At 40.1% G+C, this 19,589-nt stretch overlaps 1 protein-coding gene across 8 annotated transcripts; it reads right to left on the reverse strand.

The window, feature by feature from the left end:
* Window positions 1-1,307: 1,307 nt before the first annotated feature.
* Window positions 1,308-19,068, reverse strand: MLH1 (mutL homolog 1). 8 transcript variants are annotated; one of them, XR_003987272.1, is made up of 19 exons: window positions 18,812-19,024; window positions 17,639-17,729; window positions 17,408-17,506; window positions 16,548-16,621; window positions 16,161-16,233; window positions 14,983-15,074; window positions 13,649-13,691; window positions 13,045-13,133; window positions 11,373-11,485; window positions 10,714-10,807; window positions 9,567-9,720; window positions 8,501-8,853; window positions 7,439-7,587; window positions 5,452-5,560; window positions 4,603-4,666; window positions 3,551-3,715; window positions 2,698-2,809; window positions 2,204-2,317; window positions 1,308-1,664 (listed from the first exon to the last, which is right to left on the reverse strand). XR_003987272.1 is itself a non-coding variant. In XM_030446134.1 (19 exons), the coding sequence occupies exons 1-19, from the start codon at window positions 18,916-18,918 to the stop codon at window positions 1,497-1,499; spliced, it is 2,244 nt and encodes a 747-aa protein (XP_030301994.1). In that variant the 5' UTR covers window positions 18,919-19,068; the 3' UTR covers window positions 1,308-1,496. The 8 variants fall into 8 exon arrangements, 7 of the variants coding, with proteins under 7 accessions (XP_030301994.1, XP_030301997.1, XP_030301995.1 ...); XM_030446134.1 differs by having other exon boundaries at window positions 2,698-2,790; window positions 18,812-19,068; XM_030446137.1 differs by lacking the exon at window positions 16,548-16,621 and having other exon boundaries at window positions 2,698-2,790; window positions 18,812-18,898.
* Window positions 19,069-19,589: the final 521 nt, after the last annotated feature.

Consider the following 19,589-nt stretch of genomic DNA (forward strand, 5'->3'; position numbering starts at 1 on the left):
ACTGTTCAGGCTTGTGTGGATACAGGATTTTTTTATTTTTTTTTTCAGCTTTGGGTATGAGACACTGCAAATAAACTGAAGAACATTTACTAGAAGTGGGCTTGATCACTTGCTTAGTTGTCCTGTTGGAGTTGAGGCTACACCACCAAGTGAGGACCGTTCTGGAGGCAGTGCAAGAGCAAAGGAGAGGAAGAAAGAAAGGTGAAAGTGATGCTGTTCAGGTCTGCAGGAGCTACATTTAGGCAGATGTTTTGAGAATACCTTCACCATTACTTTATTTCACTGTAGTTGTTATGAAGCTTTGACAGTACAATCATCACCTGCCCTTTTGCTTCAAATAGCAGTTCTCTAAACCAGTATGGCTAAAGATCAGGCAGCCCAGCTTCCTTCACACTGGAGATCTCAAAGGCAGTTAAGTGCTTACTGTGGCTTCAGTGTGCTCTTCCTAAAATTCTCTTCTGTGGCTGCTGGATGAAAAAAATCAGCCAACATCAAGCCTGTTGCTTATGCTAATTTGGAATAGTAAAGATCTGTTTCAGAGGATGCAGGTAAATCATTAGAATTAAAAAAAAAAAATATATATATATATATCTCAAACCCTGTCACTTGACAGTGCTGAGATGTTCCTTACCAACTAGTATAAACTCAGTAAGAAAAACACATCTGGGATGGGAGGTCAAAAATTCCATTAAACCTATGAACTTCATCTAGGTGCACTTTATTTGAACACCTTCCTCAATCTGCAGTATAGAAAAATTAGAAAAGAGAAAATACTAAAAAATATAGAAAAATATTTTAAAAATATAGAAAAATATATAGAAAATATAGACAAATATAGAAATATAAACATATTCTGTGCAGGGTAAGCCACATTTCCACTTTCTCCTTGTTGGTCTGGCCAGCTCAGGAGGAAAGACTCCCCAGGGGATCTTGTTGACAGTGTTGCTATCAAAGGGAGCAGTACAAAGAGAAGGTGTTTGCTGGACCAGTGTGGGGTTTGTCCATAGCGCAGTCTCTAGAGACAGTGAATGCTGTGAAGAATTTCCACCCTTTTCCAGCTGGCACATCACAAGTGGGAAATGAACAGGACTTGCAGTAGCAACCCAGAAATAGTTGGAGTGACACTGCTCCTGTGCAGATGTGCAGCTGAGAGGAATCATCCTTTTGGATTTGTATCGGATGCTTTCCTGCTGCAAACTGCTGCTTTTCAGGAATATTTCTCAAAGGAAGGAAGCTTTCAGGATCTTTGAAATCCAGAGCATTAGTACTGCTTATACCAGACCCTCTTCCAAACTGAAGAGACTGAGTTTAGACTTAGCTAAATAATTTTTTATTCTTTGCTCAACAGAAGGAAAACACACCATTTGCTACCATGTTAGTGTGATATTAAATCCCCTCTTCCCCTAATCATGATTCCAGCTTTCTCCTCCGAAATAAGAGAATGTTCATGTAAGTGGCACATACTTAAAGACCAGTCTATACAAATAACTGCTTGCTCAACATCTCTCAAAAACTTTATAGAGGTCAGGCAGGTTTGCAAGCTGCAGAATGTTGCCATCTTCTGTGAAATGCTTAGGAGGTAAGAGATGAGTCCTAAAAGATTTGTAAAGTACGTGTTCCACAGTCCATTTCCAAGTTGTCGAACCAGAATCAGAACCTTCACTCTGAAATAAAAAAGGACAAAAAATTAAACTAGATTTTCTTTTACTAAAGGAGAGCACTCTCACTATGTGAGTCTGCAGTGTAGAATTCTGACAGTATTAGAGAGGAAGTTCGTTCCATACAGTAAAGTTAATTTTAAACTCTGGGAAGTCTGTTTCAGTGGTGTCAGTTGCAGAATGGCTACGCTGACTGAATGATTAAGCAGATACTTGGACACAAGAGACTACATTTTTAATTTATATCCATCCTTATTCTTCTATAGAGATTTATCAGAGCTCAGCAAGTTAATAACACCACTCAAACTCAGAGGCCAAGGACTGTTCTAATATTAAGTAGACTCCAATGCCCAGTGTTGAAAGGTTTTCGTACTACATGCAGTACTTCACAAATTTTCAGTGATATTCTTTCAGAGTCTTGCCTCACTGATACCTGATTTCACTTCACTGAAAGTAAAGTTGGGACTAGAACTCTATAGTTAAAAAAGAAGTTTCCTTTGTGCTGTTACCTGTTTGTTCATATTACTAGTTACATATTCTTGTACCTGAGAGTTTGTTGGGTTGGCTTCATCTATGATATATTGCTTCCTAATGGAGTAGAACATGGCTAATTCTTTACTTAGGGTTTCAAAACACTCTTTTTCTTCATCCCAGTTGACCTGTTACAAGAAAAAGAAACCAGTTGGTAGAATTTGAGTATCAGAGACTTGACAGAGGCTCTTAATCTGGGAAAGTCATAATAATGTCATGGCCATTGTTGTGCTGAAAAGGTAAATATATAGAACAACAATAACAGAAGAAGTAGAAACACAGACTTTCAAGTCAGAATATATTCTCATTCAATCAGTAGTTATGAATGGAGAGGCAAAACACAACTGCTCAGTAACCATAGCAAAAAACATCCAGAACATGTAACCATACATTTAACCAACTCCAGCCTTTCTTTGGCAGCTGCTGGTGGATTACTCTGATTCACTTCATTCATTGTCCCCTGTGCAGAAGTAATTTGTGAACGAATAAAATCATTAAGAGGATTTACCTCTGTGGCCATGCGAAGGATAAACATGGGCAGTCCTTCCAGTGGGGGAACATAGTTGTCTATGAGCAGTGGTAACCCAATGAGGTTTCCTTCCTGCAAGGCAATGCTGCTGCTTCAGTAAAAAGAAAAAATAATAAAATTTCTTTCTTGAAAGTAAATGCAACACAACTGTTACCTATTGTAAGGCGGATTCTTAACAAACTTAGGGAGCCCTGGGAGTATTTGAAATCAGAAATTTTTAAAGCCTGATGCCAGGCAAACAATACAGGAAGCAGGTTAATGATGGTGGGGAACTTCAGGAGAACTGGATTTAATCCACTCCATTCAGGAAGGCTTGAATTCAGCCTCTACCTCTGGTCAGTGACTACACAGGTCCCACTTTGCAGGGGAGTATCTGGGCTGGGTTATATGGTTCTTGACAAAGCTGCTCAGTTTTGTATACACAAGGGTTGCCTTAGGCACAAACACACACACCCCCAAAAAAAAAAAAGGGACACACTGAGAGCAGTGGAGATGCTTTATGCCCTGCCTGGCTGGAGAGCTGGTTAAGCTGCACACCTTGTGGATAAGAGATCTGCATTCTAGCTATAGACGCAAATTACTGAATTATTTTATATGGTAATTAATTAAACATCTTTGTGTAGTACCTTTCTAAAAGTAGTGTTAAGTCCTGAGCATTTTTAATGAAAGAGTTACCCCACCTAAGTCTCACTGGAGGCAGTTATCTGTTACAAAAGTGCAGAATCACAGAATCATTTAGGTTTGAAAAGACCCTGAAGACTGAGTCCAACTGTAAAACTAACACTGCCCAATCTGCCATTCAGTTATTTTCAGAAGTAATAGCAGCAGCCACCTCATCGATTTCCAGAGAAAAATAATCTTTCAGCATTTCAGTCTTCTTTTTCAGAAACTCCACAATGTACTCAGCAAGCCCTTCTTTTGGGCCATCTTCTTCTGTCCAGCCACTTTCAGGATCCTCTAAAGCAAGCATTGAAAGCTCATATAAAGGAGCTGGCTCCTAGAAATGGAGAAGGCAAAATTGTTACCAATGACCAACACACTCCTCTGGAAATCTGCATGTAGTGAAATGACGCAACCAGGTGTAGTGAAATGAGGCAACCAGGTGCCATTAGTTCCCTGGGAGTGGCATGAGCTTGTGTTAAGCCCACCTGTGCCTGATTAGGGCTGGCCCCAACTGTGCATGAGCAGGATTAGGGGGCCAATAAAAGGTGAGGCTTGAAGCACAGGCTCAGCTCAGTCCTGAGCAAGCCAGCAGAGAGATCAGTTGCTTTCGGAGCAACAGCACCGATCTGGGCTGGTCAACCCTGTGGCTATAGGCTTGGAGCACTGTTCATGAGTCTCTGCTAGAACACCTGGTTGGACCTTGAGGCGCCGTACCCTAAAAGAGGTTCGTCTTGCTACAGCTGCAGCATCTCCTTCAGGTAAAAGCCACTTGTTAACACACCAGTTCTGGCCTGCAGAGCAAAAGGTTCTGCTTATCATAACCAGTCTAAAAAGCAGGAGTTTCTAATATAATTCTGCACAGTCCACTGTGCACTGTCCTGCAAAGTGTTGTGATATTTACAGGACAAGCACTAGCAATAAATACTGTATTTCTGACAGATGTTGTATTCAAGTTAATGATTTGTCCTGATGTAATAAGCAGCAGCAAAACTTGGTGAATATCTAGGAGTGACACTGATAACAAGCAGTTAGAATAACAAAAGGCTACAAACCCCCTAACAGTTTTCTACATTAAATGTTTTGTTCTTACTGTAAAAGAAACTAAACATCACTCTTGTAGTGGACAAAAAACAACCTGTAAAACTACATTTGAGTAAAAGGTTATTGTAAAGAATTTTTTAAGGTCTTTTAATATAGGATATAATGTAAAATTATACTTACAGACAACCTTAAGACTCCAAAGTTTGCAAAGTCATAAATAAGTATTTGGTAGAAGAGTTCTTGGCTAAATTGAAGAACAAAAATCAGTTACATGGAGAGGATAATGGCTCTCCAAGTTACCATAATTAAGAGGGGCAAGTAAAGGGTTAACTTCAAAACATCAGAGGTACCCATCCACTAGTATTAACAAAGATTTGACCTTAACATTAAGATTGACACTCACTATCTTGGTGTTTACAGTTAAATTTGTTTCTTGTTTCCTGACATCATCAGCCACACTGATGCAGAAAAGTTACATGCTCAAGCACAAAGCCACTATCAATTTATTTCCAGATACCTTGTATTTCAGCCTCTTTAGTCCTTTGCTGTGCACTGCAAGAAATGCACAGGGGCTTGGAAATCGGTAGGCCTACCTTAATTAAGTATATTCTTTTATTTGCTATGTAGCTGGCCCTGTAAGGCTGCATATGCAAAAATAGGAACTGCAGCTTACCCTAACTGGATACAATGTTGTACAAGACATTTTGGAAGCCTCTGCTTGCTCATCTTTATTCAGTGTGCTGTAGATAAGTTGCTGCTGTAGAGAATCAGGAAGCAAAGAAAACGGCTTTCCCTTCCCACAGTCTATAAGCACACAAGCCAGTAGCTGGCATTTTAATTACAGTGATTCCCTGCAACTTCTCCCAAGTGTGCCAGACTTGTTTCCACTGTTCTGAGCTTACACACGCTCATGGGACTTTTTGGATAGGCAACAAGAAAATGATGTCTCTTCATGTCATTTCCCACCTTGTAATTATCTTAGTAATTGCTACTTATTTCAATTGCCAGTAAGTGTGACAGCTTCTTTACCTGAGCTTTGTTGTATTGAGAAGATACAGTTTTGTCTGATACTGGACCAGAGCCCACTGAGGACTGACACAGCCAACAAATGAGTGATCACGTAGCATCTCCTGAAGATCTGAAACAATCAGGGTGGGGAAGAAACAAAAGGATGTAATTTCCCATGTGCAACTCTGTCCTCACTTGTTGAGTGGTTTGTGTCTTTTTAGCATTAGTCTCAGATGACTCTTCAGTCGCTGCTCCAGAATAGGTTTATAGCAGTTACACTAAACAGTTAAATTTAATTTAACAGTTAACTTAAAACAAAAAAAAAAATCACTCTGTTTGACTTGAACAGCCTTTCAAAATTTGTTTCCTGCCACAGATTAGTAGGGGAACATAGACAAGCCCCAAAGAAAGCTACAGATGTAAACCAGCTTCGCAACACAATCTAGCATGGTCAGACTAAATTCTAAAAGTGTGATAGAAGAGGTCCATAATTTCTTTATTTTTCTCTCCAAAAATAAGTTTCTGGCCTTCTCAGTTACTTAGATTTTAAAAAAAAGTAGTAAGTCAGAATCCATAACAAGATTTCATTTGAAGCATTCTGCAAAAAAATGGTTGCAATCCTTGGGAGCAGCTTTGTTAGGGAGCTTGGCACTGCGGTTGTACCGTATCCAAAGCACAACACTAAGCAAATTCCACTGTTACCTTCCTTGGAAAGATGTCTTGTAGGTATCTGTTACACATGTGGAGACAAGGCACAACCTTCAAGAAACTGCACAAGTTCTGCCGTGTATTTTGAGACATTTTTGGACATTTTATGGCTCAGGGACAATTGTTTGATTTCAGGATTTAAACAGGGACAGTCAGATACAGAATTACCTGCTCAGAATTACAAGCCCAATGCAAAACTTCTGGAATAAGAGTGTAAGTACATGCTTTCTAAAGATCAAGTTTTTTTGTAATTTATAAAAAAAATATTATTTATTACAGATGTCTGCTTAGCCTCTTGAGCTGAGGAATGTCCCCAATTTCTACTACTAGAAAAACCAAAATAAATTCAACAACCCCCCAAAATACAAGATTCCCAACATTTAGACTAACTGAATAATATGGTTACATGGCTCAGTATGACTCTGAAGGCAACTGAAAGAGCCAAGAGGCAAATGACCCTAGGAAGAATTGCAAACCTTTTACTTTTTCTAAAACAACACCTACCAGAAGAGAGTAATAATTCACCAGCCTCATCTCTTCATATAGGTAGGACAGATACAAATGAAAATGAAAAGCAAAAGCAATAATGAAAAATGAGCATTATCAAGACTGACTGTCTCACAATCATGTGGCTAAGAAAAAGTTTTCTAATGACCATACTGTAGCTGCCATTTCTGTTTAAAAATCACAAATTAACTTAGCTTTTCAAGCTGTGATCTTATAGTGTTATTAGTTACAATGCAAGTTAGGGTGCAAAAAATACTCTGATTGCATAAAGCATCTCATCAACTAACAAGGCACACGACAGTTTTTAAAACAGTCCTGCAGCGTGGCTGCTCAGCATGGCAGCTGTCTGTTGCAGGGTTAGTCACTCATATTCAGTGTTTTGGGGGAAAGCTCACTTAGGAGCAGAGCAAGCTGACTGGGCCACCTTTTAAGTATCTTTTTCCTCAGCTGGTCAATCAATTATATTTAGTTGCTTGAATTCAACTTGAGAAACAAAAGGTTTGTGTACTTAGAATCATATTTTCTATGGAGATATTTAAAAAGAGACTGGATGTGGCACTCAGTGCCATGGTCTAGCAACCGCAACGGTGGTTCAAGGGTTGGACTCGATGATCTCTGAGGTCCCTTCCAACCCAGCCAATTCTATGATTCATAGAATGGTTTGGGTTGGAAAGAACCTAAGAGATCCTCTAGTTCCAGCCCTCCTGCATGGGCAGGGACACCTCCCACTAGACCAGGTTGCTCAATGCCCCATCCAACCTGGCCTTGAACACTTAAACACTTGCACACTTACTTGCATGTGCATGGTTACTGATTTCCTCCTGGAGAGTCAATACACTGGTCAAGTTGATAATTCTTCTTCTAGGGGTGCAGGCAGCAGTCAGGTCCTTTCTTGTGTCATCTTTTTCCATTTCTATGTCCACGTCTTCCCGCGGTCTCTTTCTGCAACATGAAAAGGAATTATGTTCAGTTCTCCTGTCGCTTAAGCAAAACACACATGCAGCAGATGAGATGCTCAGTTCATGTGCTGTACGTTAACACAGGAAATGAGGAAACCAGGACAGTTTCCCTAACTTCTCAGAAAAACTGTTTCATTGTACTTCCAAGGCATAATTTGGTAGGAAAAGGTGGTTGATATGAGAATTTACAGCTCTCTAATACCAATCACATTATACTTAAGCACTAGCACAACTGGGCTTTAGAGAACGCATAAACGTATAAAAAAGTGTTGATATTTCTGATTTTTTTTTTCACAATCATTTTACTGTAATACTAGGAGGGGGATAAATTTACAAAAAATTCAGATTCTCTCAGACAACATGGGCCTCTCGTAATGAGCTCCTGCAGGAGCTGTAAAATATAACAGCACTTTTATCTTTACTAGGCTAAGAGCTGCAAAATTCAACTATGTGGGTTTTATCTTTCTATCCCCTCACAAAAGGGGGGCCTCCAAACAGAGACAGACCAGTATGATCTCCCTAAACTCAAGTTAATGTCATTATTTAGACTGCTTACTGCCTTTTGATATGTATGGGAATTACAGAATCATAGAATGTTAGGGGCTGGAAGGGGCCTCCAGGGATCATTTAGTCCAACCCCACTGCCAAAGCAGGATTGACCTAGGGCAGGCCACACAGGGAAGCCAGGTACAAAATCTGATCACAAATTATGCAGTTCACAGGAATGAAAGATAAAATTTCTCTTCTCATTAAAATGTCATGGAAAGTTACTCAGGAAAACTTTTCCTTACAAAAAAAAGCACAAGTGCAAAGAGATCAGAAAAATCTGTAGTTTCAGGGCCATGCCATGAAATCAAGAGGTAGCCTTGCATCACCCCAGGAAAGGTGAGACTTACCGAGGTGGCACTGTCTCAGGGGATACACGTCCACTCTCACTCAGCCCCGCAGGAACCACCGTGTCCTCCTGAACCATTTCAACCACATCACTGACATCTTCCATTTCAGCATCTTGTGGCCTGACCACCCCCCCCGGAGGTCCTGCATTAACCTCTGTGGTCACTTCAGTAGGGCTTGTACTTAAGGGGTTGTTCATTGGCTGAAGAAAAGCTTCCAGTTTCTGCTCTCGGGAATCGGTGCGGACCATCTGATGCGCATAAACCTTATCACTGGTTCCTTTGGTAGCTGCAGAAGAGTTTGCTGCTGATTTCACAACCTCACTGGAAGAGCAATCAGCCCCTGGAAGCAATGTCTGTGTTCAGACGTGGGGAAGTAAGAAGACATCCATCAGGAAGATGATAAAAAATCCCACAAAGATCAGCCACATTTCTCACAGCATCTTACTGCTCAGAGGCAAGTAACTTCCAAGCCCCACAGACACAGTGTCAGCTGCTTAAGCAGGCTGTCACGTTTGCACCTGCTACACCCTTAACATGAATGTCATCATCTTGGCAGGCAGTGAAACCACTAGTTAGCATCCCCTTGTCTCAGAGAAAAGCGCAAGGAACATTTTTTTAAAAACAATTATAATTCTTCTACGGTGCTCTATATAAAAAAAATAAGATTAGGAAATCTTTTTACTGATTTTTTATTTCGTTTAGATTAAATCTGAAATGTTGCCAAATACATAAAACAACCAATTTCCTCAGTCACATGCATTTCATATTCAGCAAAGGAGAATAAAAACTATTTTCCACATGTGAAGAGTCTTCTACTTGTACAACAAAAAAACCTCAACAGATACTTGACAGGAAGTTGTGTGAAATGTTTTCAGGCACTTTTTCTCCACTAAGCATTATTAACACTGGTATATGAAGGCAGTGTCATCCCTCAAACGGAGCAAAGCTCACAAGCTACCAGTGTAACTATCAGTCACTGCATAAATTGTGCTACTGAACTGATTAAACATATCCAAAACAGTTCCAATACTGCAGAGCTGTGGTCACTTGAAGAGTGTATTCTCACCTGAGTGAAGTACATCCTGGAAGAATTGGAGCCCAGTAACTTGCTCTCCACGTGTTGTTGCACACGCTCTAGGATACTGTCTTCGTGAAGGAAATGGACCTCATGTTTTGTAGGGTGCACATTCACATCAACATTCTGGGGGGCTATTTCCAGGCTGGAAAACATTTTAGAAGAGGTTAACCTAAAATTTCCCATGGACAATAGGGCATAAATTGGTTCGGTATGTAATTTGTCAGACATGAGGCAGAGAAGTCAAAAGAGTCCTGAAACCTGCTAAAGTTATACCAAACAAATCTGACTATAGCATACTAGAAATAATTACTTGGAAGCCCCTATTCCAAACTCACCAAAATCAGGTAATCTTGAAGCATTGCACTACTACAAAACAGCTTTTAGAAATACCTTTTACTTGTGGTGTCTCATGAGTTCATGACTTCTGATGCCCTGACATTCTGCAGTAATCTTAAGCAGGAATTCAATTAAATGCTGCACTATGGGAACTTTATTGTTAGAAAACACTGGATATCAGTAAATTTAATTGGTGAATGGCAAGACTGGATTGCTTAGCAATTACAAAGCCATTCTATGTCATTTCCATTCTATGTCATATTCTACATGTGTTAAGAGACAGTTTCTGTTCAAATTTAGCTATTTAAAGACTTTAAAGTAACTATTTATTTCCTGGAAGCACTTCATTATATTGCATTAGCATATCAACAGCAGTGTTAGAAATACAGATACTAATATAAATCCCAGCATGGTGAAACGCTGGTGAGTTTGGAATAAATTATTTGACTGGTCCTAGATGCTCTGCTGTATCCCTGGCACAAGTCATTTTCCTAGGTAAAGAACATCCATAGTATGAAAGGACTTAAGCTGAATTAATAGACAGCAACTACTTCTGAAAATAAGGCCCACCTTCTTAAGATTTCTTTAATATGGTTTAATTATCACCTGTCTGGCAATTAAGTACCTCAACACAATGCCTAACACTACTGTCGTGAACACAGATGTCCTTCTGAACCTACTCACCCTAATTAGACTTCAGTACAATGCCTAACACTACTGTCGTGAACACAAATGTCCTTCTGAACCTACTCACCCTAATTAGATCCCATTAAAAGGCTACATCTTCCCATTACCTTACCTTAAGTACAGGAATGGATGTGTACTCTTTGGCAAGTAAGCAGCATACACAGTTTCTATGGCTTTCCGCAAAGCAGCCGACTCCACCAGTCGATCTGAAACACAGAACAAAATGCTGTTTGCAGAGAGCCCCACTGAAACCCACTGCACACTTTCCAATTATTCCTTCAGACCATCCTCACACTTCATGTTTTCAAATGGCATCTCTATAGGCATCACCAATTCTTCCCCAAAACCTCTTTATCCTTCATATAAAACCAAGAAATAGAAATTATCTTCTTCCTATGCTTTAGATTTAATTTTTTTCCCCACAAACACTGAAATAACCAGACTGCTGTTTCATACAGCCAAGGTTTGCTGCATTCTTTGCCAGTGTTGCTACAGAATGGAGAGAGCACTCCCTGTAAGCTGGGAGGGCACCACCATAAGCTTGATACTTCAAGCTTAAGCTTCTCTAGGCCCAGTCGTAGCTGCTTTCCACTATTAAGGGCATAAGACTTTATGCATGTTACAAACAGAACACCTTAAGCTCTACAATTAAGTGTAATACTTATTTTTCAGTTTTTCTAAGAATTTTGTAATTCTTCAGAAACTTCTGTTCTTATTGTTATACAGCCAACATATGGCTGTACAACATTCTGATTTCTGTCTTAAACTTACGGTTTATGAAGAGTAAAAATATACATTTCTTCACAGAGTAGTTTGCATTAGTGATGTAGCCCTTCATTTTAAAGGCCAGATTTGTATCTTCACAACCCACTTCTATCAGTTCCCTGTTGATGGTTTGACAGAAACACACACAAAATTAATTTTTCTGCTGATGCAAATTTCCAACAGTACTCATAAGTAGTGATATATTGATCTATAATCTATTTATATGACACTTAATGAAAACACCAGAATGACCTGAGGATTCAAATATTCATTGCTGAGTCACAAAATTATTTAACCTGAACTTTCTAACTAAATGTGAAAGTCTGAGTAGAGTCTATAAAACTATCTGCAATCTTTTCAATACCTTAACATATCCCAGTAACCATGAGATAACCATCTATTGATAAATCTAATATGCATTTCACCCTTTAAATCATAGACAGATAGACAAGGACCCTTCAAAATTGTCAGCAGCCAGCAAAGATCACTCCTTTTCTTGAGCTACTCTGTCCACATTTGCTAAACATCTTTTTCTTGCCCATGCATACATTAAAAATTTTCATAACAGTTTTTATATAAATTTTAATGAACCATTATTTAAGTAAATCCACTTTGGTAGCTGGAAGGCAACTACAGCAGATGGCAAGGTATTATGCTGACATCTAAAGTTAACATGGAAAAGGCTTTTGTGCTACTTATTTCCTATTCAACCTCAATACCTACTCAGTAACATTTTTATTTGTCTTCTTTTCTTAAGTCAAAACAACCAGCTAGACTAAACACCAACTTAAATTGTGTACAACAAAGGTTTCATTTAAAACATCTCATAATAATATTTAGGTTGAAATGGACAATTTGTTCAAAACTGTACAAAGGAAAAAATTGGCATCAAAAAAGCATTAGTAATACACAAAAAACCCCATAACAAATAAATACAAATGACACTGCACACCTTATCATTAAACAGCTATTTTACTGTGCTTCATAAAGATGTTTATGTGAATTAAAAGTTACATTCCTTATATGTGAAGTGTGATCCCAGTAACCAAATCCAATTGACACCTGCATATTCATGGGACAAATCCATTCTACAAGTCCATTCAATAATTCTTTATAGCTGAGTATCTTATAAAGAGAGAATTCTTCCTGAAATGGCTGATACATTTTCAAAATACGGTTATTTATATTTGTTTATTTTTATTTGTTTACAACTTTTCTGCCTGATTTACTCAGCTCTTATCAAAATAATAAACCATAAATATTCAGAAAAACAAACTGGAGAAGACCTCAGAATTTATCAGAGAGCAGACTGTTGTAAGAATTTATAAGAATTTCATGGCATAGGAAGGGGCTAGAGACTTGTAGACAACACAGGTACAGCTTGCTCTTTTTAAATGAGCACACCAAGTTACAAGCAGGTTGTTTTCTCTTAGTGTATTAAAGGAAGATCTTCCTAACTACCTTATTTCCTTCAATATACTAAAAATAATAATAATTAAAAAGAATTAAAATCACACATTCTGCAAGACAAGGGAGAGGTCTATTATTAGTGCAACACTTCCTCTTTTCTGTAATTCACCTTGAAAGAAGCAGGGAAAGCTAGAGGAGCCCATCTTCTTTTAAAAAAGAATATTTACTAGAAAACTTTGTGTCAAAAGGAATCTCAACATCAACATACCTGCTAACAGCATTTCCAAAAATTGACCTAATGTTGTCCACCGTTGAGGCATTTGATAAGGTTCTAACATCAGACACATTGTCACCTTGCTAGAGAGCAGAAATGAGCATTGATCAATTCACAGTTCTGGCTGAAGTTTTAGAAATGCATTAAACTTAGTCACATTTCTAACACAAGTACACAGGACATAATATAATTATTTTTTAATTATTATTAACTCATCTGTGTTCAAGAAAAGCAATAGATGGTAAATGGCACAGGATTACAAGGTTTGCTGGATCACATCACACACATACAGGCAAATAACTCCTTGAAAAGTGAGAAACATAAGCAGCTCAGTAAGCAAATACCACAGAATGAAGTACTTCACCCCATCCTCTTTCTTCCAGTTTTAAGTAAGCCAGACTCTCAAAAGAAGCTCAAACAGCTCATGAAACAAAGTAAACACTTTGACCACACAGAAAACTCCAGATTCCTGAAAAACGCATTTTTGTCGTGCTTACTTTTAAGGAGCTGTTTTCTGTCCACACTGCATCACCATACACATCAACATTACATACACATATAGACACATGGTGAGGTTCTTAAGACTTTATTTGCATACCTTTTTAACTGAAAAGCTGATGCCCGAGTTATGGATGGCATACCTGAAAAATAGGTAAACCTAAGACTGCGGTATGTGAAAGCAAAGGTGCCCTGGATGCAGGAAAGCAGCAAGCTACAGGGGCAGTTTCAGTTTCTCTTACTTCTCTTACTCAAATCTTAATGTGATTTGAGCCAAATTAAGCTTTCATAGACTGAACAGCTATCTGTAACTCACCTGTGACCATGTGAAATTTAAGGATCAGCTTAGCTTATTTCTCAAAAAAGCCCGATTGGCTTCGATAAGACCTGGTTGGCTCAGTTTCATTGAATATGTTTAACTAGAAGGACAGTAAAACCTTCTCAGTACAACAGAAAGTCTCAAATACTATAAAGAAAGATCTGAAAAATGGCTGGCTCACCCTTCTAACTTCCCCTACCCAGCTGGTTCAGCTGTCTGTCACCCCAGGGCCAAGTTCTGATACACTACAGGTGCTTAACACTGGTTTAAACTTCTAGGGAAGTTGCTAAGTTCTGAGAAAGAACCCACAGTAGAACCTTGTGAGAAATGTAAAAATGCAGACAGAGGTTAGACTGTGGTGACTGGGACAGTTAGTAATTTAAAAATTAAAGTGAAAACAAAAAAACCAAAAAACCAAAACCAATCAAAACAAAATCAAAAGATGTAAAATCCTAATAGGAAAAAACCCAGCAAGTCAGAAGGGTGTATGTAACTCAGCAGGACTTCAGATCAGCCTGTTCCATGGAGCAGTGGGACCTCACCCTTCATCTCCTGGCTGAAGTCTGCCTGGCCAGTAAGGACTTTGAGGTGGCTCATTCAGGAAGTAGGGTAATACTTGGCATAAAGTCTTCCTACTCTTTGCTAGATTTTGTGGTTGTTTGGTTAGGTCGTGTAGATCCTACTTCAAAGCCTCTGAATATGGCAAATATGCAACAAAGGGACCCAGGAAGGGAACATCTGACAGCTGAAGGGATACTTTTTTTTTAGGATGTGAAACTACCATCCAGTTTTTCAAATTCAAACAAATCTATATTCTCTTGCACAGCTTTTACTTGAATTCTATTCAGTTCAGTTAAGAGTTCATTGAGAGTTCACTCCTTCAAGTTTATCACTTGCTTGAATTCTTCCTAATAGTGATCACAGACTGAATACAGGGTTTCTCCTCTGGATCTTCTGTATCTGCTATCTGCCACTGAGTATTAAAAAAAGTTTAAAACCCTTAAAAAAAATTCAGAAAAAAAAGGACACCACTCATGCATATGCCAGTCCCTCTGAAAAACCTCAGTATTCATGATGACAGGAGAAAAAAATTGAAGCTTCCTATTTCAGTTTACCTGCCAACAACTTCTAGTATTTTTGCATATTCTTCACTTGGATTTTTTAAAGCTTTCCTCCTTGTATTTACATTGTAAAAGAGATCTTCAACCTAGAGAAAAAAAAATTGCAATTAAAAATAATTTGAAAAAATATTTCCTCACTAAAGTCATCTAAACCCATCATTTTAATAGGTATTACAAATTTTCCTGAAAACATTTTAGTTTATGAAGTTTAAACATTTAGTTTCTTTAGCTGCTTAAGTTCAGTTGAATTTCTTTAGTTACATGTTGTTATATTTTAAAGGATTTTCACCAGTAGCAACAACTCTACAACTCACTTTTCAGGGAAAGTTATCTGCTTTCCATTGACACCAACAATAGATTCCCTGATTACACTGGGTTTTAATGAAATGCAAATAAGTGTTAAAACAGTTGCTACAATCACAGCTGGTAACCAAAACAGCATCCTGAATTGTTTATTTTCACTGTTCATTTAAACAATACACAAATTCTTTTTTCTGCTAGAGTGAGAAAGGCAGAAGAATAAAGTTCAGCTTCTTTTTAAAGATACATAATACTAAATACTGACATGTGGAGCTTGCTGGGTGTATGCTCCCACTCTAAGACAAGCACACACCTGCTGACTCCAAGGCCAGAATCCCACTTTCCACCCTACATGCACACCCCTTGCCATCCTGAGCTCCTTATTCTTCATAATCCTAATGCCAGCCCTGATCCCAACCCACAATCTACACTGGTAGCTGTAAGAAAGATACGACTGAAAGCCAAACAGTGATTCTGCAGCTTCCTGTGCCAGCCCTCATCTTCCCACTCTGACTCATACAATGCAGACCACTCCTCCATATTAGGAGTTTCTCGTAGCCCTAGCTGTTCACTGAAGCTTTCAGCAGTCCAGGAGGATTATGAAATATTTTTGACAGTATATGACTATGCTTTTCTCAGAAAAGAGGTAAAAAAACCCCACAAAAGGTAAAAAAACCCAAAGATCTGGTGAAATTTACCTTCCTGGCTTTGGGGAAGAAAATGAAACAAAAGGAAAAATCACACATCATCATTTGCAAAATATTCTACAAGGTGGTAACTGTAAGACACACCCATACATGGTGCAAGCATAACACCCAGAGAGCAGAGGAAGCATGAGAGAATAAGGATTTGTAACACCCAAAAAAACCTACTGTGATCTGAGTTCCTTGGTTTCCAGCACAGGGTTTTGGAGCAGCTTTAATTTTTCCATCACGGTAAGTGGCTCTAGGCAGAAAATAAAAATAAATAAGAGTTTACCCTACACAATCTACTGAAGTAGAATTCCTTTTAGGATTACCCTTGCTCTGCTATTTTTAATGTATATGGTTTAGGTAAAAGCTTGATTTTACAGTTTGGAACAATAGTTAAAAAAAAAAAATTACTTAAACTATGCTTTCCCACATTGTGGGTCTTTTTTTGTCACTACCCTAGAAACACACACCCCACCCTCCTCTTTATTAAGGGCCCTGAAAAGATAATTAAATCCATCTGTTCATTATTACACACAGCAGAATTAATGTGGGCAATAGGTAGCATACCTGTATGCACATTTTGCATCAGCTGTTTTAGTTGTTACTGTAACATGGGCAACATGACTGATGCTAGCCAATGCCTAGGGAAAGAGAAAGCATCTTGAAAAACCTTGTTCTGGAGACCACTGAATGCTGAAGGAGAGTTCACACTTCAAACAGCATCACTAGATTTTGCTGTACCACTTGTAAGTAATAAACAACCTTACAAGCAAATTGCACGTCAGTAAAGGTTTTTTAAAATTTAGTATCTGTAACACAGACTTTTATCCAGGACTTCCTTTTGGCTTCTCTCATGTTTTATTTTGACAATGCAAGCAGCTAACCATGTAATGTAACTAAAAGAAATTTGCAAAGTCATTACATTTCTTCCAAAGTTAACAAAAAATGGCTGGGAGGCTTTAGCCTGTCCCAGTTCTTATCCTTACTGTAGCTGATATTACAAAGTTAAGTGACAATGGTTTTCCTGGAAAGCTCAATGGATGTGTCTGCAGAAACCAGGCTCAGGACCAGACTCTGTTGGCTGCAGAGCCAGTTGTGCTTGAAGTGTATGAGGAGAGTATTCCAGCAGTCTTCCCTCTGGAGCATGCAAGGATCTATGTATCTGAACACAGAGAAGATTTTGGATATCTTCTTCTTCATCTAGACAGGAAGGCAGAATTCATCCCCAGCTGATCTTTCAGATAAATTTAGATACAGCCTATGAGAATCTGGAGAACCAGGATATCCAAGGGATCAAAGATACTAACTTTGACTAATAGCAAAAGCAGAGGAAGACAAACATACTTTTCAAATGTTTAGTTCTAAGTATGGTACTTAGACAGATATCTGACATCAGAGATTCCCCTTCAAAACCTTGAAGAGCTTACCTCACCCCTAAAACCATATGTAGAAATACTAGCCAAGTCTTCAAATTTTTGCAGTTTGCTTGTAGTAAATCTCTCACACACAATGTCCAAATCTTCTTTCTAGATGAAAGGGACAAGTAGTAGTCACTTTCCATAACCACATTATTTCAACATCAGAAACATTTATAAATTGAAACAATTTTTAAAGGTATACTAAACATCAGCATACAGATTTCAGCTTTGTTTACTCACTCTGATACCACAGCCATTATCTTGGACCTGGATGAGTTTCAGACCACCTTCTTTAACGACTACCTGGATACTCGTAGACTTAGCATCCAAACTGCAGAAACCAAAAAAGCATTCTAGAAAACAGCAATTCTAGAGAATAAAGGACTACATGACTTGGATTTAAAATTTCATTTTCCTTGCATGAGTTTCTTTCTGCTTGTCACGCAGACTGGAATTAATTCTGTTTCAAATACATCTTTAATGTCTCCTTTCTTTTTCTTTTAGCTAGTCATATATTATTCTGTTTCAATATCCACAAAAATTATGAAGAACTAAGAAATTTAATTTAAGAAGGAGCCTAGTCCAAGAACCAGACTTCCTCTCCCCATTAACAAGAGCTACTGCAAAATAAGCTGCTTGCTTTCACACGGCTGATACAGTCACCAGACAAGCTAGTAAAAAGGCTGCAATTTTAATCCCAGACAGACTTTATCTTCAAAACCATCACCTGAATTAATAACTTGACAGTGATAGTAGAAGATTCATAAACTTATCAGACAAAATCATGGAAACGTTTCGGTTGGAAAAGACCTTTTGGACCATCGAGTCCAACCATTAACCCAGCACTGCCAAGTCCTCCACTAAACCACGTCCCCAGGCAACACAATTACAGATCTTTTTAATACCTCCAGGGATGGTGACTTTCACCACTTCCCCGGGCAGCCTGTTCCAGTGTCTGACAGCCCTTTCAGAGAAGAATTTTTCCCTGTTACCCAATCCAAACCTCCCCTTCTGCAACCTGAGGCCGTTTGCTCTTCTCATTTCTTACGAGGGAGACCCCCACGTCTCAGGTAGCTGTGAAGAGGAATAAGGTCTCCCCTCAGCCTCCTTTTCTCCAAGCTGAACACCCCCAGCTCCCTCCCGTAAGGCAGAGCAAACCCAAACTCAAACCCAGACGGTCTTTCGGAAGGGAGCCCTCCCCGTGCAACACGAGCGCACTCCCTTCTCTCACCACCCACACACCTGCCTTTCCCCCCCGCTGCACGATGGCGGCCCAGACGCGGTGTCCGCATCTACCCAAGGCCCTCAGCCCCCGTTACCGCTGCCCAAGGGCCGGAGGACGCCGGACAGCCCCGCAGCAACCCCCGCCTCGGTGCCCCTGCAGCCATGGGGGGAGGGCAGGCCCCGCCTCACCAGTTCTCGATCATCTCCTTGATGGCGTTGGCCGGCCTCTGGATCACTTCGCCGGCGGCGATGCGGTTCACTACGGCTTCATCCAGCCTCCGGATCACACCGGCCATCGGTGCCCTGACAAGAGCCCGGCTCGGGGCGGCCGCCGGGCGGTAAGAGCGAGAGAGGAAAAAAGGGGGAAACGGGAACCCGGGACGAGACACGGAACAGAGCTCCCTATGGGGAGAGCGAACAGAGGGGTGAGGGAGGGGAGGGACAAACGGCTGCGCGCCAAACCCCCTGCACCCCGCCCCTGCCCCGCCTCGAGCGATCCGCCCTCCGATTGGACAACGCAAGTGCCAATCACTTGCTGTCCCTCCCGTGGGGGAAGGGGGCCTGCGATTGGCTGGGCCGGGAAGGGGCGGGACGCTGGGGTGGGAGGAGAGGGGGGTCCCGGGGAGCAGCGCGCCGCCTGGCGGCCGCAGAGGTCGCTGTGCGGGAGGGGTTTGCAGCCTGCGTCACGCGGTGTGTCTCTGACGCATCACGGCGCTACGTGACCGCGGCGTGACGCGTGGGTCGGGGTTGGGGTTGGGGGTGAGGGGATAGTGTCCGGTGCTGTGGTGCCGGCCCGGGTGTCCTGGTTTCGGTTTCGGCCAGGATTGAGCGAGTTTTCTGTCTCGTGATTTTGCTCTCGGCTGAGTCTCTTGTAAGGAGCTGCAGTTGCTGAAATTAACAGCAAGGTTCTCATCAGTGTCTGCTGCTGGGACTGATAACACTCGGTGTTTATAGTTACTGCTGGAGA

This window comes from Calypte anna, chromosome 2, assembly GCF_003957555.1.
Source record: "Calypte anna isolate BGI_N300 chromosome 2, bCalAnn1_v1.p, whole genome shotgun sequence".
In the NCBI taxonomy this organism is placed as follows: Eukaryota; Metazoa; Chordata; class Aves; order Apodiformes; family Trochilidae; genus Calypte; species Calypte anna.